The 26172-nt window shown below is 43.2% G+C and overlaps 1 protein-coding gene across 1 annotated transcript; it reads right to left on the bottom strand.

Annotated features, from left to right (window-relative positions):
- Positions 1-1684: 1684 nt before the first annotated feature.
- Positions 1685-24913, bottom strand: LOC100262475 (flavonoid-6-hydroxylase-like). Its single transcript, XM_019216253.2, has 2 exons — positions 23723-24913; positions 1685-2488 (listed from the first exon to the last, which is right to left on the bottom strand). Exons 1-2 carry the CDS (start codon positions 24678-24680, stop codon positions 2469-2471), a joined length of 978 nt encoding a protein of 325 aa, XP_019071798.1. The 5' UTR covers positions 24681-24913; the 3' UTR covers positions 1685-2468.
- Positions 24914-26172: the final 1259 nt, after the last annotated feature.

Genomic DNA, 26172 nt, shown 5'->3' with positions numbered 1-26172 from the left:
AAGAGAAGGGAAGAAGAGAAGGGGAAAAAATGGTGATAAATTAGACAAAACAAAGAAATAATTATGATGCTACATTCCTTAAGGCTAACCAAATAATATATAATGTTATACTTTATTGGCATGGACAATACTTTAATTAGTTTATTGTACATCATTTTTAGTCCAACCTATGTTTAATACAGTCCCAAATCTTATCATAGATTGATTGAATCTAACTCTATATGTCTTTAAACCAAGACTAGCTAGGTCGACTTTGACCTCTTCATTTCAATGTTTTAGTTGTAAAGACTACAAGAAAATAAGTCCGGAGAAATGAGAACTTCAAGTGAGGTAGATTTCATATTTGTAAGTCTAAGGCCTCTTGCATGTCAACATGTTCATTTGATGGAGTTGAAAAGTCAAATGCATGTAAGAAACTAGCTAATGTTAAATATAATATTTGAAGACCAAAAGCAATTCCTAAACATGCTCTTCGACCAGCTCCAAATGAAATAAATTCAAAATGTTTTCCCCAATCATCAACATTCTTATGGGTGATGAGAAACCTCTCTGGTTGGAATTCTATTGGATCTGACCAAATTCTTGGATCCTTTTAGATCTTTGAAAGGTTCATTATTAAACGGGTGCCTTTAGAGACATGGTATCCACCCAAGGTGCAATCCTTAGTAAATTGGCATAGTCCACCAAGTAGTCTTGGTGGATATAACCGTAATGTCTCTTTAACAATGGCTTGAAAATAGACCAACTTACTTATATCTTGTTCATTCATTAATCTTTCCCTGCTAACTTGGATATCTAATTCTTCTTGAGCCTTTTTTAAGATGTCGTGGTTGTACGTTTAGTAAAAGAGAGAGTGCCCATGTTAAAGAGACAACAGTTGTATTGTTACCTCCGACAATTAGAGCCTGCAAAACCCAAAATCGAACAATTCAAAATTATGCAAGTGAGACACCAAATTATTTGTTTGATAGCATCTAATGGAACTCTCTAGAGACACTATTGAACAATATGGTCTTGTACCAAAATAATAGTATTTTTTTCCATTTTGGATAATTTCCAATCAGCCATACGATATATATATATATATATATATATATATATATATATATATATATATATATATATATATATATATATATATATATATATATATATCATCTTTTTACAAGATTGTTCAAATCTCTTATTCAAGTGAACATAATTAACTTATAATTTCCAAAACGTAGATAACCCTTATTGCTAATAAAAATATAGTTTGGAAAATCAATTCAAGGAAAGTATATATTATGCAACATGCTCGAAAATAAAATTACAAAGTAGCTTTTAAAAACATTACATTTAGATTTCTCTGGAAGCATGTCTCAGTTTGTCTGAGATGTTCTCAAAGGATAATTTTTAAAAATTAATTACTTAAGCAGTATATATTTGTATCTGTATACTTTTGTTTTTAGTTAAAAATAAAATTTAAAATTTATTTAAATTGTATGTTTAATTATTGCAATTTAATTAAGAAAAGAAGAAAGTGAATATGCATCAATTAAAACATATAAACAAAAGAAAATTTGTCTATGGCAAAGAAGCTAGTTGTAAGCCCCTTAGCCACTTGACTCAAATTTGGAGAAAAGGGCCTCATGGGTAGGCCTTGCACCCATGAGAGCCTAGACGGAGAGCAAGGATAACCAAATAATATATAAAGCTATACTTTATTGACATAAATAGTACTTTAGTTTATTATACATCATTCTTAGTCCAACCTACTTTTAATACAATCCCAAATCTTGTCATAGATTGATTGAACCTAACTCCATATGTCTTTAAACCAAGACTAGCAAGACCGACTTGACCTATTCGTTTCAATGTTTTAATTGTAAAGACTACAAGAAGATAAGCGTGGAGAAATGAGAACTTCAAGTGGGGTAGATTTCATGTTTGTAAGTCCAAGGCTCTCGCGCATATCGACCTATTCATTTGATGGAGTTGAAAATTCAAACGCATGTAAGAAACTAGCTAATGTTAAATGTAATATTTGAAGACCAAAAGTTATTCCTGGACATACTCTTCGACTAGCTCCAAATGGTATAAATTCAAAATGTTTTCCCCAAGGATCAACATCTTTATGGGTGGTGAGAAACCTCTCTGGTTGGAATTCTGTTGGATTTGACCAAATTCTTGGATCCTTTTGGATCTTCGAAAGGTTCATTATTAAACGGGTGCCTTTAGAGACATGGTATCCACCTAAGGTGCAATCCTCGGTAAATTGGCGTAGTCCTCCAAGTGGTCCTGATGGATATAACCGTAATGTCTCTTTAACAATGGCTTGGAGATAGACCAACTTACCTATATCTTGTTCATTCACTAATCTTTCCTTCCCAACTTGGATGTCTAATTCTTGTTGAGCTTTTTTTAAGGTGTCATGGTTGTTTAGTACAAGAGAGAGTGCCCATGTCAGAGAGACAACAGTTGTGTCGTTACCTCCGGAGATTAGAGTCTGCAAAACCCAAAATCCAATAACTCAAAATTATGCAAGTGAGACACCAAATTAATTGTTTAATAGCATCTAATGGAACTTTCTAGAGACACCACTGAATAATATGGTCTTGTACCAAAATAATAGTATTTTTTTCCATTTCCCTGTATGATAATTTCTAAATCAACCTTCCACTTAAACGACAAACATCATCTTTTTACAAGATTATTCAAATCTCTTATTCAAGTAAACATAATTAACTTATAATTTTCAAGATCACTTTGTGGACCCCGCATTTCGGCTCAATGCGTTTCCCACTCGATGACGAGCTCGATTTTTATTTGAAAAATGATTTTTATTGATTATTTGAAAATGACTTGGAGTCGCCACTTATTTTTGTTTTATTTTTAAAGGGTAAACAAAATAAGAAAGAAAAACCCTAAGTGTGACTCCTTATTTTGGAAAAGGTGGTCTGTGAAAAATCGGATCGGGTTCAGGGGTCAGGTTACTTATTGGGAAGGTACGGTATGGACCGTAGCACCCCTCTAAGTCCCTAAAGTCGGGTCTCTACTAATGAGATGAAGCTGACATGACAATCAATGAGAAAATCAATGAATACTCGAATCAATCATGCACATATGAGAGACAAAGCATGTATAAAGAATGAGCAAAATATGAATAGATGCGTACCTGGGCGGCAATCACGAATGCGCTATCATGAAACATGGTTAGTGAACAATGAACATATATAATTAAGCGCATATCAAGGAATAGAGTAAATCAATCATGCATGACAAATAAATCAATCAATCATGGAATCTCATATGTAGGGCCCCCACCAAGACCCAATTCATTTTTGCATGAATCAATTCCATAAATTCCATCACTTGGAATTACGGAATTTAATTCTTACTTATTTTTAAAACATTTTAAAAACAAAGAAAATGCACAAGTGGCTTGCCGGAAGGAAAATGGCAACCAAATTTTATTGAAAATGGGATTTAAGAAGATTATTTTCAAGAAAACAGGGGATGAGAGAATAGAAGGAAATGGCACATGGTCAAGAGCTGCATGCCCAAGGTGGCCATGCAAAAACACTTCCCTCTAAGCTCAGGGTGGAGGGACTGCACTATAAGGATCAGTGGTGCTGCAGAGCTTGTTAGAACAGCTGATGGCATCATAGGTGTTGCTCCTGATTGCCTGAAAGAATTCATCTCTAATGGACGGAATCGATTGCTCTACATGATTATTCCAGAAGGTAATGGTTGAGTCCTTAGCTTCACGAACCCAATTTTTTATGTCATTACTTCCCATCAAACTACCATGACATAGGAGCCATACTGAGCAAACTGATGAGCCCGCTGCCCCACATGTATAGGGAATCCAGTACAAAGTTAATTTCCGCGGTTTACGATGTTCGGAAACAAGGATACTTAGGTAAGAATCCAGTTTATACATGATAAATCACGTTGATGGTCTCTCGAATTTCACAATCTGTCCACTGGGACCCTTCCTGGTTTACGTCTGGCAGTTTCTCAAACACCAGAGGACATGAATAGCTCCCATCCACAGAAGAATCATTCTGACGTGTTGCATGTAGATGGCGCGATTGGGATATATCATTCGGTAAGAAACCTCTCAAGCCCTGGTAATCAAAACCAAGTCCATTAATGACCCATTTGCAATTGCTACTGTCAAATAAACAATCTACTCCACTCCATGGATGTCGTTGAGGAACACAAAGATCACCATTCCACCCAAAACGAAGAGGAAGCCCCGATGCACTTTGCTACCTTTCTTATGGATCAAAATGGCCTGGTGGATGCCGCCTATGATACTAGCCTCAGAAATCATGCCATTGACATCGTTGTGCTTGTTACTATTGCCATCTCTATCTCACATGTGAGAGCCCTTGATGGAATCAATTAAAATAATCCTTGATAGAAACGTGGACTTCATCTCTCAAATCTGGCCTTTCATATCTCCTCATTTGTCCATGTCAACTATTGTCACCAAGCCATAAGCCTCTTGATCCCATGATAACCCCATTATTCAACCCAATACTTCAATGATGATTCTCTTTCATTTGCATTCCTGACCTTCTCTTATCTCCATTACTGATCCCATGGATGTTTACAGGATTGAGTATTTGGACGAGAGCAAACTTTGATTAGAACCCTGTATCATGTTGAGTCTCTGCCAGCCTGGAAGGATAAAAATCACGTTGCCCCATATGATGAGTTTTACTTTGATTTACTCTTCCTCCTTGATTCGTATAATGCAAGAAGGACAGGAGTTAAAATGTCACGGATAGCATGATGGCAATGCCCAAAAGTAGCGTCAGTGTACATTTGAGTCAAACGCGACTCCATATCAAACATTGGCGGCCAACGTCCAAGTCAAAGGGACGTAGTGCCCATAATTCACTGTTGATATTCTTCTTTCTGGGGATGGAACAGATCCAACTTCAAGGATTGGGTGAGTCTCCTAAGAACTTTTCATAAGGATGGATGACTGCCCAACAATGCACTCAGGTTCCATCATTGCAAAGCCTCAACAGACTGCATGCACCATTGAGTGGGGAACGCATTGAGCCGAAATGCGGGGTCCACAAAATGGCGACTCCGCTGGGGATGAGTTAGAGGGTCAAGCTTGAACTTAAGATGAAGCAAACAGGGCATTTGATGAGTCGATCAGCGAGTACCTGTCTCTTGATTGCACATTGAGAGTTTTTTTTATGTATGCTTGGATATTATGTTGTGACATTGATATGATTGATCATCTTGATTTGGGGCTTCGGATGTCGTTTTTTTTGTACTTCATTGCTATATTAGTTTGGTACATTGACATGCCGATTATCATAGGTTGCTCACCTTGTTTTGCTTGGTAAAGCGATTCTGTTTCTTCCTGATTATTCTGCTCACTTCACATGCATAGACTCACTATTGTACATCGTTTGACTTGCTGTGTTGTTTTCTCTGACCTGCATATTATCTAGATCATCTTTTGAGCATGATGTTCATATCACTATTCATCCTGATAGTTGTAGCTTTTTTTTTTGTGTGGACATGAGTGATATATCCTATACTCTGCTTGACCGTATGATGCATGACTGCCCTCCCTCTGTATGATTGCATGTTGCCTGTCTATGTGGGTCTCACTTCTATCCCCCTACCTCCAACTCTCTTGGTTTCGGTCATTCCTTTCATTTCGGTTCTCACTATTGCAAGTGTGAGACCTTCTGTGTGCTTGCTCTTTGACCGAGCCGGAGATTAGGAGTAGGGTCTAGCGATGGGCTATATCGATGCACGGGAGCATTTTGGAGGAGAGCGACACTTTGATGTCGATTGGAGTCCGATCATTGAAGACCTGTATAGCCCGAAGCTAGGTTTCATGGATATTTGTGTGGCCAGTGTGTTTCATATCCTGCTTTAGCTTTTTAGGGTTTCGGATGCACCCACACCATTCACTGTGCACTCTAGTCGACTATTGAGTGTTGAGAGTTTGAGAGGTTTCACCATAGGAAACCCCCTGGGATGCGAGGTAGTGCATGTGTGGAGGTGATGACCACCTTGCATGGAAGCGCCCCGTCTCTTCGGAGACGTGCAGAGGGTTGCGTACCGTCGGAGGGTATAATCGCTTCTGCTAGGGATATTTTAAAGTCCACCCTTATCCATTTAGAGCCACCTTGACCTTGTAGGTTGAGCCGTAGATCCTTCGATTAGGATTCCCTCCCTACACGTGGGTGCATCTGAGGGCTTTCCGTGCCTCTGTAGCCGCAGTTTTGGATCCGATTTTCCCTCTGTTTAGTCTCCAGTTGAGAGTGCACTGAGATCAGGACGAGTTTGAGTACGGTCGGATCGCTCATCTTCACTTGGATGCTTTGCTTGTTCCTGTTCAGATTATCTTTTCTTCTATACGTTCCCCGGGCCATATCCTTATTACGTTCTTCGTGCTTTGTAGGATAGGACATTTGTTCCTTGTCTTGATATACCTTTGTGGATCAGAGCAGAAGAGGAGTACTTTCAGGATCAGGATTTTTACTCTCAGTCTGGGTATAGTTTCGTGGATCAGAGTAGAGGGCAGATTAGTTCGGGTTTCAGATACACCAGATATGGATCAGCAGGTTGTCACGGTCGATCAGTTCACGGCTGCCATGGCTTCTATCCAGGAGGCTTTGGCTAGCCTCAGGCAGGAGATCGGTGGTCAGTAGGGTAGACCACCAGCAGTCCAGGATGAGACGCCATATGACTCACACCCACCTCCACCACCCCCACTCGTTCCTTCAGTGCATCAGGCATCACCATATGTATTACACGGGCATTCTGAGATCACTCCACCCGTAGTCGCCCAGGCCGTTGTCGCTGATGACACGCATGCCCGCATGGACCGCATCGAGCAGTGTATGAGGCAGATGAGAGTGTCAGATGGATCAGTTGTTTGGGATGATTTTGGGGGTATGCCGGTAGCCAGCTTGCCAACTAAGTTCAGGATGCCAGATATTGAGAGGTACACTGGTATTGGTTGTCCGCGCCTCCACCTCAGACTTTATAGCACCGTGATGAGGGCTCATGGACTGGACGAGCCTCAAATGATCACTCTTTTCCCCCTATCTCTGAGTGGGGCAGCTCAGCGCTGGTTTGCGTCTCTGGAGTCCTCGAGACGCCGTACATGGGATGACTTGGCCCAGGAGTTCCTACGACAGTTTTCGTTTAACACTGTTGTAGATGTATCGAGGAGAGAGCTCGAGGCTCTAAGGCAGAGGACAGAGGAGTCCGTTTCTTCTTTCATTTCCCGCTGGCGCGGGAAGATAGCTGAGATAGTGGATAGACCATCAGAGAGAGACTAGATTCAGATGGTTTTGAGGAGCCTACAGCCGGGGATCGCCAGACATGTGGTCGGGGTCCCGTTCACAGATTTTGGGTCTCTGGTTATGGCTTTGTATGATGTCGAGGACGGCATCACGAGAGGTTTATGGGCAGATTCTTCCCCTAGTGATGTTAAGGGGAAGAAACTATTCGTAGGACCGAGACCGACAGAGGTTGGTGCTATCAGTTCATCCAGTCAGAGGCCTCTTAGACGCCATCAGCCGATCCCACAGTTTTTCGAGCCTCATTCTTCCTATGCATCTCATCAGTACAGGCCACGGGCACCTCGTCCGGCTTACGATCAGACACACATGCCACAGACATTGGTTTTACCTTCTTATGCCACTCAGGGCATTGAGAGACCCGCGGTCTCCTACACAGCCACAGGGCAGCCATGCTACGCTGCTCAGTTCACCGCGAGACCTGCGGCGCCTTATCCCCGACCTGGAGCCCAGCAGACTTCTGCTCCGTTTACTTTGAGGACGCAGAGGCAGTTCTCGCAGATAGGCATGCCGTTGAGCCAGGCTCTTCGGAAGCTTACGGAGGCTGGTTTATTGACTGCTCTCACCCCTCGGCCACTACCTCAGCCTATTCCAGCTCAGTTCAGGATGGATTTACACTGTGCTTATCATCAGGGGCCTAGACATGAGACCGATCGATGCACCGCTCTGAGGCACGCTATTCAGGATCTGATAGACCAGGGTTTGGTACACTTGGGTCAGCCGAGTGTGACCACAAACCCGTTGCCGACCCACACCACACATGCAGTTCCTCCACCAGCTTGTGGTATTCATTTCTTGGACTTCGATGAGACTGATGATCATGTCCATATGTTGAGTTGGGATGATCCAGACCCAGAGCCTATCATGCCAGCTGTGATTTACGAGACGAGTGGGGTGACTCTAGAGCCACAGATGCCTGCTCCATTCCGATTAGTTCCTGAGGCAGCATCTGTACAGGCGGCCACTTCCGAGCCTCTGACATTCACACGCTATAGCGTTCAGGCGCCGTACATTCTGATCCCAGATGTTGAGGAGGTTCAGGCTCCACATAGTGATGATCCTCAGACTCCGGACGTTTAGTATATCCTCCGGGGAGGGAGAGTAGTGAGACAGCCACCTCCAGCCGCTCCCGCTAGACCCTTAGGGGGTACGTCATCCCAGGAGGAGGTGAGAGCAGAGGATGACGAGATTTTGAGGCAGTTGCAGAGCACTCAGGCTCGTATTTCTATCTGGAGCCTTTTAGCGTCTTCCAGTACCCATCGGGACGCACTGACTCGAGCTCTGAGCCAGATCAGAGTTGATACCACGACCACTCCCGAGGGACTCCTTCATATGATGACGGCTGGCAGAGCCACTTGTATCGTCTTTTCCGATGATGACTTGCCACCGGAGGGCTCGGACCACACTCGTCCGCTCTACATATCTGTTGGCTGTTCAGGCCGCCGAGTCCCATCTGTCCTTTTGGACAATGGCTCGGCCCTGAACGTATGTCCTCTTGCCACTGCCATCGCCCTTGGATACGCTCCTTCTGATTTCGGTCCCTCCACTCAGACCGTCCGAGCTTATGATAGCACCCGTAGAGAGGTCATGGGTACATTGGAGATCGAGTTGCTGATCGGTCCGGCCACTTTTGTCGCTGTATTCCAGGTTTTGAGGATTCCTACATCCTTTAACCTGCTTCTGGGCCGACCATGGATCCATAGAGCCGGGGCCATTCCTTCTTCCCTTCATCAGAAGGTGAAGTTTATTCACGATGGTCAGGTCGTCGTGGTACAGTCTGTGGGAGACATGTTCATTGTTGCCGAGCCTGTGCTCGAGATTAGTCACACTGATGACGATCTTTTTCTGACTGAATTCACCTTCGATGAGGTGCAGACTGTGGAGATAGAGGATTTCTGCCGGGATTTTGTGGCCATGTCCTTTGACCGGCATGGGAGCACAGTGGTGCTCGATATTATGCGAAGCATGTCCTATCTACCCGGCATGGGGTTGGGTCGATGTCAGCATGGACCGAGCGAGTTCATAGCCATCCCTGATCACGACGTACCGTTCGGACTCGGGTTCATCCCCATTGAGGCCGATTATCTCTACATGGCGCGTTTGCGCAAGGAGAGAGTGACTGACCCACACACCTTTCTACTATCCTCTTCGCCCATACACCAGGAGCTTATCTGATTATTTTGTGAGGGCATCAGAGCCATTGACCCGTGCGGACGTGATCATTGGAGGACTTAGCACCACTCAGGAGGTCGAGCTTCAGCGCCTTGTCCATCAGTTACGATTGAGAGATGGAGCTCCTGGCTCTTCGACTTCTGTGTTGATTGCTCCTTCGTCTCCAGATCGCACGAGCCTTATAACGCTTTGCTTCCCGGACGAGACCGATGAGCATGAGACCTTTGCTGGGGTCGGAGACATAGTGGACGGAGCCGTCCCACACGACGAGTACATCGACGAGATGCTCGCCCTGAGCCTGGGCCCGATCGAGGAGAGAGTTCATCCTGGGCTCACTTCACCATTCGATCTTTTCGGGGTGTCTTTCATCGAGATCGTTGAGGAGATCCAGACAGCCCCTGCTCTGGAGATTACTAAGGATGCTATAGTTTTTTATGATTTGATTGATAGCCATGTTGGCATTGTTGAGGAAGCGTCCGACTTTGTGGACCCACCTCTTTCATTTGACGTTCAGTCGGGGTTTGTCTCCCGTTCTGACATTGTTTCCGATGTTTCATCTATGGATTTGAGCATTTTTTAGTACCTGCCTGTCTCTTGTGATATTGATTTATCTGCACCATCTTCACCCACATCACAGATTTTTGATATTGATGATGAGATTGCACAGCACGACTCAGATGATGACTCATCTTCTGTTTCCGATTCGGATCCCGTTGATCAGAGGGTTTCACCTGCTGTAGGAGACACATAGATTGTTGATTTCGGCACCGCAGATCAGCCTAGGGAGTTGAGGATCGGGTCAGATTTATCCTCAGATGAGAGAGATAGTCTCATCCAGCTGCTCAGATCCTACTTGGACGTTTTCGCATGGTCCTATGAGGACATGCCGGGCCTTGATCCATCCATCGTCCAGCATCGTTTGCCACTTCTGCCCCATGCCAGACCGGTTAAGCAGAGGTTGAGACGATTGCACCCTCGTTGGAGCTTGCAGGTGAAAAAGGAGATTCAGAAGCAGCTCAGTGTAGGATTTCTATCAGTAGTCGAGTACCCAGAGTGGCTGGCCAATGTCGTCCCTGTTCCCAAAAAAGACGGCAAGGTGAGAGTCTGTGTTGATTTCCGAGATCTCAACAAGGCCAGTCCTAAAGATGATTTTCCTCTCCCACACATCGACATGTTAGTTGACAGTACAGCAGGTCACTCGATGTTGTCCTTTATGGACGGATTTTCCGGGTATAGTCAGATCTTGATGGCTCCAGAGGACATGGAGAAGACGTCCTTCATTACCGAGTGGGGTACTTATTGCTATAGAGTCATGCCATTCGGATTGAAGAACGCAGGAGCCACCTATCAGAGAGCAGCGACCACACTCTTCCATGACATGATGCATCGGGATGTCGAGGTTTATGTAGACGACATGATAGTGAAATCCCGAGATAGATCAGATCACTTGGCAGCTCTTGAGAGGTTCTTTGAGAGGATCAGACAATTTAGATTGAGGCTGAATCCCAAGAAGTGCACTTTTGGAGTGACTTCTGGGAAACTCTTGGGGTACATGGTCAGTGAGCGAGGCATAGAGGTAGATCCGGACAAGATTAGAGCCATCCTTGACATGCCTGCACCGAGGACAGAGAGAGAGGTCAGAGGCTTCCTGGGCAGACTTCAGTACATCAGTAGATTCATAGCCAGATTGACAGACATTTGTGAGCCCATTTTCCGACTCTTGAGGAAGAGTCAACCTACTGTTTGGGATGATCAGTGTCAGCGCGCATTTGAGAGGATCCGAGAGTACTTGTTGTCGCCTCCAGTTTTGGCTCCGCCTACACCAGACCATCCTCTACTCCTATACCTATCAGTTTCGGATGTGGCTTTAGGTTGCATGTTAGCTCAGCTCGATGATTCGGGCAAAGATCGAGCCATTTATTATCTGAGCAAGAGGATGCTAGATTACGAGACGAGATACGTCACGATTGAGCGCTACTGCTTGGCATTGGTTTGGGCCACTCGCCGATTGAGACATTACATGACCGAGTATTCAGTGCATTTGATATCTCGTCTTGATCCTTTGAGATATTTGTTTGACAGGCCCGCTCTAGTTGGTCGCCTTATGAGATGGCTGGTACTTCTGACTGAGTTTGACATTCATTATGTCACTCAGAAGTCCATCAGAGGGAGCATTGTCGCAGATCACTTAGCCTCATTACCAGTTTCTGATGCCAGAGCTATTGACGATGATTTTCCAGACGAGGACGTCGCAGCTGCGACTAGTCTGTCGGGTTGGCGCATGTACTTTGATGGTGCAGCCAACCATTCTGGATACGGGATAGGCGTTTTGTTGATATCCCCTCATGGTGATCACATTCCCAGATCTGTTCGTTTGGCATTCTCGGATCGACATCCAGCCACGAACAACATTGTTGAGTATGAGACATGTATCTTGGGGTTAGAGACAGCCCTCGAGCTTGGGATTAGACAGATGGAGGTGTTTAGTGACTCCAATCTGGTATTGAGACAGATTCAAGGCGAGTGGAAGACTAGAGATGTGAAGCTTAGGCCTTACCACGCGTATTTGGAGCTACTGGTCGCGAGATTTGAGGATTTGAGATATACACATCTGCCTAGAGCGCAAAACCAGTTTGCTGATGCTTTAGCTACTCTAGCTTCCATGATCGACATTCCCGCTGATGCCACTGTTCGCCCTTTGTTGATTGAGTCGAGATCTGCTCCTGCGTATTGTTGTTTGATTGATGATATGGAGATAGACGATGGTTTGCCCTGGTATCATGACATATATCACTTTTTGAGACTCGGCATATATCCTGAGGCCGCCACGGCCAAGGATAGGAGGGCATTGAGACAGTTGGCCACCCGATTCGTGATTTGTGGCGAGACGCTATATAGACGATCATTTGATGGGATACTGCTATTATGTTTGGATCGCGCTTCTGCCGATAGAGTTATGCGAGAGGTTCATGCGGGAGTCTGCGAACCACATATGGGGGGCATATGTTGGCCCGTAAGATCATGAGGACAGGATACTTTTGGTTGACCATGGAGACAGATTGTTGCCAGTTCGTTCAGAGATGTCCCGAGTGTCAGATACATGGAGATCTCATTCACGTGCCGCCCTCGGAGTTGCATGCATTGACTTCACCATGGCCGTTTTCAGTATGGGGTATCGATATCATCGAGAAGATTTCACCGAAATCTTCCAGTGGTCATGAGTTTATCCTTGTTGCTATTGATTACTTCACCAAGTGGGTGGAGGTCGCCTCGTATGCGAGATTGACGTCATCTGGAGTTGTCAGTTTCATTAGATCGCACATCATTTGTCGCTATGGAGTCCCTCACGAGCTTATTTCAGACAGAGGGGTGCATTTCAGAGCAGAGGTTGACACCTTGGTGCAGAGATACGGCATCCGGCATCATAGATCGTCTGCGTACAGGCCGCAGACGAATGGGGCAGTAGAGGCCGCGAATAAGAATATTAAGAGGATATTGCGAAAGATGGTTGAGACTTCTCGGGATTGGTCAGAGAAGCTCCCTTTCGCATTGTGGGCATATCGGACTTCTTTTCGCACCTTTACAGGAGCCACACCCTATTCATTGGTGTACGGCATGGAGGCAGTGCTACCTGTTGAGATTGAGATGGGATCATTGAGAGTAGCACTAGAGCAGCAGATTCCCCAGACGGATTGGGCTCAGGCTCGATTTGATCAGCTCAATCTCCTAGATGAGAGGAGATTGAGAGCAGCAGACCACGTTCGTGCATATCAGAGGAAGATGGCCCGCGCTTTCAAAAAGCAGGTCAAGCCTAGACCACTGCATGTAGGTGACTTAGTTTTGAGAGTCATCAGAGGATTGATCAGAGATCCTAGAGGGAAGTTCAGACCTAGTTGGAGCGGACCTTATTTCATCAGGAAGTTGACTCCAGAGGGCGCTGCATGGCTGATGGATTTAGATGGAAACCAGTTCTCAGAGCCGACCAATGTGGATCAGCTAAAGAGGTACTACGTTTGAGTCCATGGTCGCAGGATGGGTGGCCATCATTTCGGTTAGCTATATCCCTTTATCCCGTTTCTGATATATATAGTCCATTGCTAGCCCATTTGAGCCTCACACGCGCATCATAGCCTTCATTTTCTATAGCCTTGCTCACATTTTCACACCGGGATTGGGGCCCTTTAGTGTATGCATGCATTGTTTGAGAGTTTCATGAGCCTTGGACCTAGGGGCACGTTCTTCTCATTATCTGTGCTCACCACTGCATCATTGCATTTCATCTCATCTCACTGTTCGTGTTATTCATCATATTTTCTTTATCTTATCTACTATTCGTTTCATGTCATCTTCTTTCACCCCGAGGGGTGATCCTCCTCATTTCATCACATGGAGGGTAGTCACGCCATTTCCACTATCTATCCCACGGACACTGATCCAGGGATCCTCAGTTTGAGAAGGTCACCTCATCTCATTAGATTGAGTTTGTGATATATTGATATTTGAGGGCATGTTTATTCATTTTTGATCCCGTCTTTGGGTCTTCTTTGTATGCATTCAGATCATGTACAGTTCATTTATATGTTGTAAAAAAAAAAAAAAATGAATGAAAAAAATGAAAAAAAAAAAATGGAAAAAGAAATAAAAATCAAGTGTGTTTTGTTATCCATCACTGAGTGTATGTATTGATATTCGAGGGTCACTTGATCGAGTATGTTTGTTGACGGGAGTTCGTATGTGAGCTTCCCTGGATCCCTCAGGCTTTGTATTCATTTTGTTGCATATTTTGTGAGCGAGATGAGTGACTTTCTCTTAGGAGCTCTGCGTTATTGTACGTTCCATCATTATGTTCGTAGTTGATGTGACATCACTCCATGTCTGATCTGAGTTGATCATCACTCCTTTTGATGTTATTCGCTTCATTATCATCGTCCTCGTTTTCGCTTCTGATTCGTCATTCTCACTTCACTTCTCATTCTTTTCTTACCAGACCCATCTCGGGTTTGATATTCCCTTCGTATCACCATTACATATCTCATTATCAGTTTGATTTGCTTCACTTGTTTCCTCATTGACATCATATTCACATTAGACACCCTCAGGTCCAGGGCTCACAGGATTTTCTGTACATGTTGCATTTCACACACGAGGGCATGGGTTTTGATCATTGGGTATTTGAGCTTAGTTTCCCTTCGTTTCTATCACCCTATCACCCTAGCCTACATTACGTCCTGTGTCTTAAGACCACCCTGAGGCCATGGGATCAGATATCGTCTTCTACGGCTTCTATGTGGACAGGTGTTTGAGATTCAGTTGACATCCAGATATTTGCCATGCATCTTCTTCTGAGAAACACTTCTCAGATGTTTAGATCCGTTTCGACCGTGTTTGGATTACCAGGATCACGTGTTTGATGAGGGATGATTCGATGTCACCTGTTTTTCCTGGTTTGTCGCACGTCAGATGCCATACTGGGGCATATTCCGTTTCGGAGGATCTTTATGGATTTTCGCAGAGGTCACATGTTCTAAGATAGATGATTCCATGCTATCTGATCTCCGACCTATCCTACATTTCGATGCCATACAGGGGCATATTTCCGTTCGGATGAGATTTACAGATCATGAGGAAGTTGCGTGCTTATCCTTATTTGCGAGATGTATACAGGGATGATGATATATTCGCTATCCTCGCGATGATTCCTTAGTGGAGCCTATCGAGAGCCATCTAGCTAGTTGCAGGCATAGATGATTTGAGCTCAGCTGATTTTTCGACATGTTACATTTCCGATGCCACACTGGGGCATATTCCCCATCTTGATCGAGATTTATAGATCCCCACTGGTTTACATGATCATCCACAGTTATGAGATACACGCCAGGTTGATGATTGATTTCATTTTGTCCTGATACTCCGAGGAGCCTCTCTTGACTCGTTCAGCCAGATTCATACTCTTTGATATAGTCGTGATTCCTGGATGGGGTTATGTCGAGTGCTTGGATCCCCATGTCATCATTTCAGTGCGGTACACATCAGGTCTTTTATGCATCCCCATGGTGTTATTCTCGGGTCATCAGGGCAGATCGGGTACATCTGATGCCATACTGGGGCGTATTTCCCTCATTTAGCCATGGAGGCGATCGTTCTCTCACATGTCCGTCGCGGTTTCCATCACTCGGCCGAGATATATTGTATTCGCCTCACTGACCGTTGTTCCTGAGCTCTTCATTGACATGAGCTCTTAGTGGTGCGTCTTTCGAGACTCGTAGAGTCCCTTTTAGCCATTTCTAGCAGTTTGAGATTTGCAGCGGCATGTCACACTGGGGCATATTTCCCCCACATTGTTTCCTTGCAGTCTGGCGTTCAGAGTCGCCGTTCATTCACGGTTTACGACATTCAGAGTCATCATGTCACATTTTTCAGTTCGGCGTTCAGAGCCACTTCTCAGTTTGACGTTCAGAGTCATCATCATCACTTCTCAGTTTCGGCATTCAGAGCTATCATCGGTTTTCAGATCGACATTCAGAGTCGCATCCTCGATTTCGGCGTTCAGAGTCGTTATCACTTTCTCAGTTTGACGTTCAGAGTCATCATCATTGCTTCTCAGTTTGACGTTCAGAGTCATCATCATCACTTCTTAGTTACGGCGTGCAGAGCCATCATCGGTTTTCAGATCGACATTCAGAGTCGCATCCTCGGTTTCGGCGTTCAGAGTCGTTATCACTTTCTCAGTTTGACGTTCAGAGTCATCATCATTGCTTCTCAGTTTGACGTTCAGAGTCATCATCATCACTTCTCAGTTACGGCGTGCAGAGCCATCATCGGTTTTCAGATCGACATTCAGAGTCGCGTCCTCAGTTTCGGCGTTCAGAGTCGTTATCACTTCTCAGTTTGACGTTCAGAGTCATCATCATCACTTCTCAGTTTCGGCGTTCAGAGCCATCATCGGTTTTCAGATCGACATTCAGAGTCGCATCCTCGGTTTCGGCGTTCAGAGTCGTTATCACTTCTCAGTTTGACGTTCAGAGTCATCATCATCATTTCTCAGTTTAGGCGTTCAGAGCCATCATCGGTTTTCAGATCGACATTCAGAGTCGCATCCTCGGTTTTGGCGTTCAGAGTCGTTATCACTTCTCAGTTTGACGTTCAGAGTCATCATCATCACTTTTTAGTTTCGACGTCCAGAGTCGTTACTATCATCTTGTTTAGGCTTCTAGAGTCATTACTATCATCTTGTTTAGGCTTCTAGAGCCATTACTATCATCTTGTTTAGGCTTCCAGAGTCGTTACTGTCATCTTGTTTATGCTTCCAGAGCCATTACTGTCATCTTGTTTATGCTTCCAGAGTCATTACTGTCATCTTGTTTATGCTTCCAGAGCCATTACTATCATCTTGTTTAGGCTTCCAGAGTCGTTACTGTCATCTTGTTTAGGCTTCCGAGCCATTACCGTCATCTTATTTAGGCTTCCAGAGCCATTACTATCATCTTGTTTAGGCTTCCAGAGTCGTTACCGTCATCTTGTTTAGGCTTCCAAAGCCATTACTATCATCTTGTTTAGGCTTCCAGAGTCGTTACTGTCGACTTGTTTAGGCTTCCAGAGCTGTTATTTTCTAGTTTAGTTTTTAGAGTTAGTTTTTTGGTTGGCTTCCAGAGCTGTTTGTTACTTTCTAGTTTAGCTTTTAGGGTTAGTTTTTGGTTGGCTTCCAGAGCTGTTATTTTCTAGTTTAGTTTTTAGAGTTAGTTTTTGGTTTGGCTTCCAGAGCTGTTGTTTTCTAGTTTAGCTTTTAGAGTTAGTTTTCAGTTTGGCTTCCAGAGCTATTATTTTCTAGTTTAGAGTTAGTTTTTGGTTGGCTTCCAGAGCTGTTTGTTTTCTAGTTTAGCTTTTAGGGTTAGTTTTTGGTTGGCTTCCAGAGCTGTTATTTTCTAGTTTAGTTTTTAGAGTTAGTTTTTGGTTTGGCTTCCAGAGCTGTTGTTTTCTAGTTTAGCTTTTAGAGTTAGTTTTCAGTTTGGCTTCCAGAGCTGTTATTTTCTAGTTTAGAGTTAGTTTTTGGTTGGCTTCCAGAGCTGTTTGTTTTCTAGTTTGGCTTTTAGAGTTAGTTTTGGTTGGCTTCCAGAGCTGTTATTCTAGTTTAGTTTTTAGAGTTAGTTTTTGGTTGGCTTCCAGAGCTGTTGTTTTCTAGTTTAGCTTTTAGAGTTAGTTTTTGGTTGACTTCCAGAGCTGTTATTCTAGTTTAGTTTTTAGAGTTAGTTTTTGGTCTGGCTTCCAGAGCCATTGTTTTTCTCAGTTTAGCGTTTAGGGTCAGTCTCGTCATTCAGAGTCGCAGCCCCTAGCGTTCATATTCACTGGCATTGCGCATCTCACCTTCATGGATTTGCACTTATTCTCACTCTTCTCACCTCGTTACCCTGTGCTTATCACCTATTCATCTCATAGTCCACATAGGGCAGTCTCCTTTAGACGCATTCTTGTTCGTACTCCAGGGTGGTTCGACCGTTACTCACTTTTGACATCGATCTTCGGGTCACTTTTGGAGGCATGTTAAAGGGAGCTTGGATCCTTAGTATGGCCTCAGAGGCATTTTGAGACATCATTTTGTTTTAGGATCAGAGCCTTTGTGTCAGTCTGTCAGCCTGAGCGAATTCGTGTTTTGCTAGTGTCCCTATGGGGGTCTCCTTGGTTCTTCGGTAGAGTTCACTTCATTCCACTCACTATTCACACCTACCTTTCATTCCAGTGTTCATTTTCCTTACACTTGTGAACTCTACCGAAAATGGGCATAGTTGTAGACCCCCATTTTGGGAGTCATTCTTGCAGCTGATGCTGGACAAGTGTCACCATCTCGCATGGCCACGTGTCACTCTCGGGTTGGCTACTAGTGGAATCACTATGGTGGAATTGATGGACTAATAAGAGGAAGACACCTGGAAAGTGAAGAACATTCTAGAAGAAGGGAGCGTGCTTTCCGTTAGGAGGTGTTGCCAGTTGCATGCAGAGTGTAGTGGTGCTGGAGGTGGCTACAGGGATTGTTGGAGGGGCAAATCCGGGACAGAAAAGAGATATTGCCTAGAAGAGGAAGGTGGCAGAAATCTTTAGGGGAAGAGCTTTTGTTGGGTTGATTTTGGGAGGCTGCCAGCTGCATAGGGGGGAGTGGAGGCTTGCAGCTGCAAGGCAGGTGGGTGTCGTCTGGCCGTTAGGGAGATATTTCCAAAGGGAGGAAAAGAAAGCTGGTTTTGGCTAGAGAGAAAAAAAGGTGAGAGAGACATGAGAACCGGGGGGGGTGATTTTCTTTTAGCTGGAGGTACCGGGGCTGCTGAGGGGATTCCAGGGAGTTTTTCCATGAGAGGAGTAATTTTGGACGGTGAACTTGAGAGAGGGGGAGCTTTAGAGAGGCTGGTCTGAGAGTTTTTTTTTAGGGAGAAAGAAGTTTCCGAGAGGGGGAGGTGCTTTTGGTTGCTGTTTGTTGGCAGAGAGGTTCGAGGCTGCAGAGGAGGAGGTTTTGGGTGGCTGTGTGACGGAGATTCTGGGCGTTGTTTTTGGCTAGCTGAAGCTTAGAGAATGAAGGAATAGAGAGAGGAGCGTCTGCAGGTGAGTTTGAGGTGAGTTTCTTGCTTACTTTGATTCATATTTTTCTCACCCTTTTCTCATTTTGGTTTGCTCTGCATTGCTCATCAATTTGAGTTGGGTCATACGTACTGAATTTTGTTGATTTCTGGATCGTTTTTATACTCTATTGTTGTTGATTTTACTGCTGTTCTTGTGGTTTGGCTTGGAGTTAATAGAACTCGGTTCCTCATATATTCTGTAACTCTAACTTGAGATCTCCTCACTTGTATAAGCCCATGGATGTCACCTGAAATGAGGCTCTATACACTTATGTTTTACTTTATTCCTCGTTTATCCTTCCTTCGTTCTTTTCTGTTTTGGCCCCATTTCCTACCCTTTTGTGCTTCTGTTGTTGGTGCATCTGAGATGTCGGGTATCAGAGTTGAATCAGTCACTTGATGGGTGGGCTATTTTGGTTGACATGTTTCCATGAGGTAAAGCGGGAGATTGTGGGTTCAAGAACATGCTCACAGAGGATGCTAGGCCTATGGCGAAGAAAGAAGGGTGACATAGTGATTGGAGGTACCGTGAATGGGGATGGTGTGGTACATGTTGAAACTATGCAGGTTAGATCAGAAGGCACTCTGTTACAGATTCGTTCAACTTGCGGGAAAACTTCATAAGCATCCAAAACCTTGGATAACCTCTTCCATGGATGGTTTTGTGCTTGCTTTCTAATTTGGAATCTCTGCCATGGTCACAGCCCGCTCTTATGCTCTGGGTCTTGCTAATCCTACTGCTGCTTTGTGCTCTCTGTAACGGTCCATTTGGATTAAAGGGTTCAGTTTCGCTCCAAATGGGTCTACTGACCAATGGGATTCGACACCCAACTAAACTGAACTCGGCTAAGCCATGCAGACCTTGTATCGAAAGAAGCTTGATTATTGGGAAGTTACCTTCCTTTGTGTCAATCACTGTGCCTGGAAATGGAGGTAGCGAAGTCGGTTGTATTGACTATGGCCTGAATGCAGCTGGCCAAGAAGTGTGATCCATCTGTTCATGACCCGGGTATCGTGCCTCCAAAGATGAATAAACGCCCGGGTTTCCATCATTACATCACCCATTATACCCTCCATCTAACCCATTTGTCTCGTACCTACTAAACCATTCATACCCATCTTCATACCCACTTTGTACTCCCACCTATCAAACCCATTCCACATTACCACCTTTTCTCTCTCTTCAAACTCTTTCATACCCATTTCACCATTACTTATTCATCATCCACCATCCAGCCCTGTTCATCTATCCCATACCTCCTCATGCTCTCCATTATTCATACATCCGTCACTCCCTTTCCATCATGTTCTTGCATGGCCATGGCATGGCCATGCATAACCATGTCATATTCATTTCACCTTATACCCAGGTCTCATACCCCATTCTTCATATCACTCATTAACCCCATCTGCTAATCCGCTTTCCCTCTCATCATTCCCATACGTTTCACTGTTGAACCCATCTTTTACTTCCCTAGCCACCCACATGCATGTAGTCCCTGCACACTTCTCTCATGATACTCCTATGCCCATTCTACCACGCATTTCCACTTTAGCCTATCTTACTCCATGCACCATTTTTCATCACCCTCAAAGGTCTTCACCGCATCCATCCTCCCATACCCGTGACCTTACTCGCAGCTAAATCCATACATCCTTTCTCTCACCACTTCACTCCTCCATCTTTGCATGCATACATGGGTCCAACACCCATTACTTGAATGAGAGGCGGAGGGGTATTCAGACGAGGGCACCAGTGGGTCTCGTTGTGATATTCCGAAGAGGTACGTTATGCATGCTGCTTGGAGTCCTCCTACGGGATTAACCAGACTCACATTTGTCGTGAGGTACGCGACGAATGGTGCATGCAGTCTGTTGAGGCTTTGCAATGATGGAACCTGAGTGCATTGTTGGGCAGTCATCCATCCTTATGAAAAGTTCTTAGGAGACTCACCCAATCCTTGAAGTTGGATCTGTTCCATCCCCAGAAAGAAGAATATCAACAGTGAATTATGGGCACTACGTCCCTTTGACTTGGACGCTGGCCGCCAATGTTTGATATGGAGTCGCGTTTGACTCAAATGTACACTGACGCTACTTTTGGGCATTGCCATCATGCTATCCGTGACATTTTAACTCCTGTCCTTCTTGCATTATACGAATCAAGGAGGAAGAGTAAATCAAAGTAAAACTCACCATATGGGGCAACGTGATTTTTATCCTTCCAGGCTGGCAGAGACTCAACATGATACAGGGTTCTAATCAAAGTTTGCTCTCGTCCAAATACTCAATCCTGTAAACATCCATGGGATCAGTAATGGAGATAAGAGAAGGTCAGGAATGCAAATGAAAGAGAATCATCATTGAAGTATTGGGTTGAATAATGGGGTTATCATGGGATCAAGAGGCTTATGGCTTGGTGACAATAGTTGACATGGACAAATGAGGAGATATGAAAGGCCAGATTTGAGACATGAAGTCCACGTTTCTATCAAGGATTATTTTAATTGATTCCATCAAGGGCTCTCACATGTGAGATAGAGATGGCAATAGTAACAAGCACAACGATGTCAATGGCATGATTTCTGAGGCTAGTATCATAGGCGGCATCCACCAGGCCATTTTGATCCATAAGAAAGGTAGCAAAGTGCATCGGGGCTTCCTCTTCGTTTTGGGTGGAATGGTGATCTTTGTGTTCCTCAACGACATCCATGGAGTGGAGTAGATTGTTTATTTGACAGTAGCAGTTGCAAATGGGTCATTAATGGACTTGGTTTTGATTACCAGGGCTTGAGAGGTTTCTTACCGAATGATATATCCCAATCGCGCCATCTACATGCAACACGTCAGAATGATTCTTCTGTGGATGGGAGCTATTCATGTCCTCTGGTGTTTGAGAAACTGCCAGACGTAAACCAGGAAGGGTCCCAGTGGACAGATTGTGAAATTCGAGAGACCATCAACGTGATTTATCATGTATAAACTGGATTCTTACCTAAGTATCCTTGTTTCCGAACATCGTAAACCGCGGAAATTAACTTTGTACTGGATTCCCTATACATGTGGGGCAGCGGGCTCATCAGTTTGCTCAGTGTGGCTCCTATGTCATGGTAGTTTGATGGGAAGTAATGACATAAAAAATTGGGTTCGTGAAGCTAAGGACTCAACCATTACCTTCTGGAATAATCATGTAGAGCAATCGATTCCGTCCATTAGAGATGAATTCTTTCAGGCAATCAGGAGCAACACCTATGATGCCATCAGCTGTTCTGACAAGCTCTGCAGCACCACTGATCCTTATAGTGCAGTCCCTCCACCCTGAGCTTAGAGGGAAGTGTTTTTGCATGGCCACCTTAGGCATGCAGCTCTTGACCATGTGCCATTTCCTTCTATTCTCTCATCCCCTGTTTTCTTGAAAATAATCTTCTTAAATCCCATTTTCAATAAAATTTGGTTGCCATTTTCCTTCCGGCAAGCCACTTGTGCATTTTCTTGGTTTTTAAAATGTTTTAAAAATAAGTAAGAATTAAATTCCGTAATTCCAAGTGATGGAATTTATGGAATTGATTCATGCAAAAATGAATTGGGTTTTGGTGGGGGCCCTACATATGAGATTCCATGATTGATTGATTTATTTGTCATGCATGATTGATTTACTCTATTCCTTGATATGCGCTTAATTATATATGTTTATTGTTCACTAACCATGTTTCATGATAGCGCATTCGTGATTGTCGCCCAGGTACGCATCTATTCATATTTTGCTCATTCTTTATACATGCTTTGTCTCTCATATGTGCATGATTGATTCGAGTATTCATTGATTTTCTCATTGATTGCCATGTCAGCTTCATCTCATTAGTAGAGACCCGACTTTAGGGACTTAGAGGGGTGCTACGGTCCATACCGTACCTTCCCAATAAGTAACCTGACCCCTGAACCCGATTCAGTTTTTCACAGACCACCTTTTCCAAAATAAGGAGTCACACTTAGGGTTTTTCTTTCTTATTTTGTTTACCCTTTAAAAATAAAACAAAAATAAGTGGCGACTCCAAGTCATTTTCTAAATAATCAATAAAAATCATTTTTCAAATAAAAATCGAGCTCGCCATCGAGTGGGAAACGCATTGAGCCGAAATGCAGGGTCCACACACTTATTCTTTGCAGGGGAAATTAAAGATAACTTCCAAAACGTAGATAACCCTTTCTTGCTGACAAAAATAAAATTTAGAAAATCAATTCAAGGAAAGCATATATTATGCAACATGCTCGAAAATAAAATTACAAAGTAGCTTTTAAAATCATTATATTTAGATTTCCCTCGAAGCATGTCTCAACTTGTCTAAGGTGTTCTGAAAGAATAATTTTTAAAAATTAATTGCTTAAGCAATATATATTTGTATATGTATACTTTTGTTTTTAGTTAAAAATAAAATTTAAAATTTATTTAAATTGTATGTTTAATTATTGCAATTTAATTAAGAGAAGAAGAAAGTGAATATGCATCAATTAAAACATATAAACAAAAGAAAAACTGTCTGTGGAAAAGAAGCTAGCCCTGATAATATGCAAATATAAATGGTACGTGGGTGCTTCATTAATAACTCATACCAGGCATGCATGTGGCTTTATTGATGGTATCAGCGTCGTAACCACCAAGGTTTTTGCCATCAAGAACTGACTGCATCACATCCATGAAGTCTTGCGTACTATTATCATCACCGGAGTCTTTCCTCCGACGGTGCTCCTCTAACCATTCTTGAGCAATACTGTCCATTTCTATTGCTGTCTTCTTTAGGGTTTTCTCATGTCTCCCCCAGTCGAGCCATCCAAGAAATGGAATAGCGTCCGCCACCGCAAAGAGCCCTGACAAATGAAAGAATTCCCTGAACACTCTCCGGCACCTCTGCGCCTGTTTATTTTCACTTGCATCTGAAGCACTGAAATAACGCTTCCCTGCCACCATCCTAAGAATTACGTTCAGAGTCAAGTCTCCAAACCACTGCTTCATCTCCACAGAGACAAGGCCCGATTCATTTTTTTTCTCTGCCCAGAGCTTGTATAGCTCTTTTATGGATGTCACCACTTCTGAAGCTCGGACGTCCTTCAGCAGCTCTAAGCGGCTGTTAGAGAGTAGCTCTAGGCTGATTATCTTGCGCATTTCACGCCAGTAAGAACCGTATGGAGAGAAACCAAACATGGCGTAGTTGTAGCCCAAATGTTTTGAGGCTAAAAGTTCGGGACGCGAGGATGAAACCTGGTCATTGGCGGTCGAGCATTCTTTAGCCATCTCCCAAGAACTTACCACCAAAGCTCGATGCAACCCAATCCGAATTGTGAAGACCGGTCCATATTTGTCGGCCATGTTTCCCAAGGTTATGTGGGGAAGCTGATGAGAACCACCAGCTAACAGGTGTAGGTGACCGATTATGGGCCATGCAGCAGCAGCTTCAGGTGCTATTTTTTTGTTACCAGCTCTAGACCTCCATAATAATAGACAGTAGGAAAGGAAAAGTGTGGCAAAGACTCCGACCGTGGTGATGTTTAGGTATTGGAGAAGGAAATACATGGCTAGCTTCTTCTGCTCAAAGGATCACTGTAGTTAAGCGGTGGATATATAGTTTTTCTCTTTGAGCACTAATGTGTATATATGGACTCAATTCCTTTGGAACATGTACTTGTTTTTTATCAGCATTTAGTACTCGGGGCATGGTCCAGTAGGGTTGTCTTTCATGATAGGTTCAATGTTATTTTCCAATGTAATAATCGATCAGCTTTATTTAGTATAATCCACTACTAAAGTGGCTGCCCTCTTTTGATCCTTAGCATATCAAAGTTATCTTGATTCCACAGTATATATTTATAATTATAGAATAATATATGGTTACTTTCAACATAGAAATTAAGATAAAGTTGGGCCACCGCATTACTTTTATCAAATAGAATCATCAGTCGCATACTGATCAAGATTGGTTAAGATACACTGAATCCAATTTTGATAAAGTTCTTCGTACAGGCAGTTAAAAAATCGCTCGAATTAATCATTCCCTAAAATGGTCTGCGGATGAGGATCATCGTGTTCAGATCAATGAAATTTGAGCTAATGGGTTCTAGATCACTGTGTTCAAACCATTTGTTGTATCACTGTGATACAGCGAATGCTGATATCACGCTCGGAAAACTTCTCAGTAAAACCTCTCTAGTCTCATAATAATGACAAATTCTTTGGCCTACTTTTGTCGTTATTGCTGTCGCAACTTGAGGCTTTACAAACAAGGGGACAATTTTTCTTGTAGAAAATCCTTTCTTTCAGTCAAGCACGGAAGTACCTCTTCCCACACAAGAAGCAAACTTTAGCTTTGTTTCCTAGCTTTCTTGCATGTGATGACATCCGGCTGGCTCTCAGCAAAATTTGGGCCCTAGGCATAAATTTGAGATAAACGTAGTTTTTCAACTTTATTATATTAATATATATAAATTATGAGTCTATATTTAAAATTTTATGTTCATATAAGATATTTTAAATTAATAATTGTCATGTCTATCTCAAATTCATTAATATAATTTAATTATATCATTTTGATTAGTTCCATGCATGATAATTCATGAGTCATAATCAATAATCCAAAACAATATTAAATCACATATAAAAAGCAAGATATAAGTTAAAAATCATCGTATTATTTCAACCTCTATGGACACTGAAAGCATGTGTATATAAATCATAGTGAGATTCCATTAATTTTGAAAGAAATGTTTACCTAACTTTAAAAGAAACGTTCACATCTTAGGTCCTATACTATAAATATATATACACCTTCTTCACATCGATATGTGATACAACACTTCCCCATGCTCCTTAATAGACCTTGATAATTCACCCCAAATTTATATTGAGGTTTAGTAGCTCAATTTTTTTTTTCTTTTGTTGTTTGTATCCTTTGTTAAGTTTATGAAATATATATATATATATATATAAAAGTACAAAAAACTTGTTTGAATAGAATGAGAAGTCTATGTTGGCAAGTGGAAACTAATTAATAATGAAATGATATTTTAAA

Source organism: Vitis vinifera, chromosome 18 (assembly GCF_030704535.1).
Source record: "Vitis vinifera cultivar Pinot Noir 40024 chromosome 18, ASM3070453v1".
Classification (NCBI taxonomy): Eukaryota; Viridiplantae; Streptophyta; class Magnoliopsida; order Vitales; family Vitaceae; genus Vitis; species Vitis vinifera.
The sequence above is the reverse complement of the archived record's forward strand: the minus strand, read 5'-3'. Positions and strand labels throughout refer to the sequence as shown.

Excerpts from the sequence above, each read along its gene's own strand:
- LOC100262475 (XM_019216253.2), bottom strand. The coding sequence starts at position 24,680 with ATGTATTTCCTTCTCCAATACCTAAACATCACCACGGTCGGAGTCTTT. Across the intron at positions 2,489-23,722 it reads TAAAGCCACATGCATGCCTG|ACTCTAATCTCCGGAGGTAA; the intron begins GTATGAGTTATT and ends TGGGTTTTGCAG.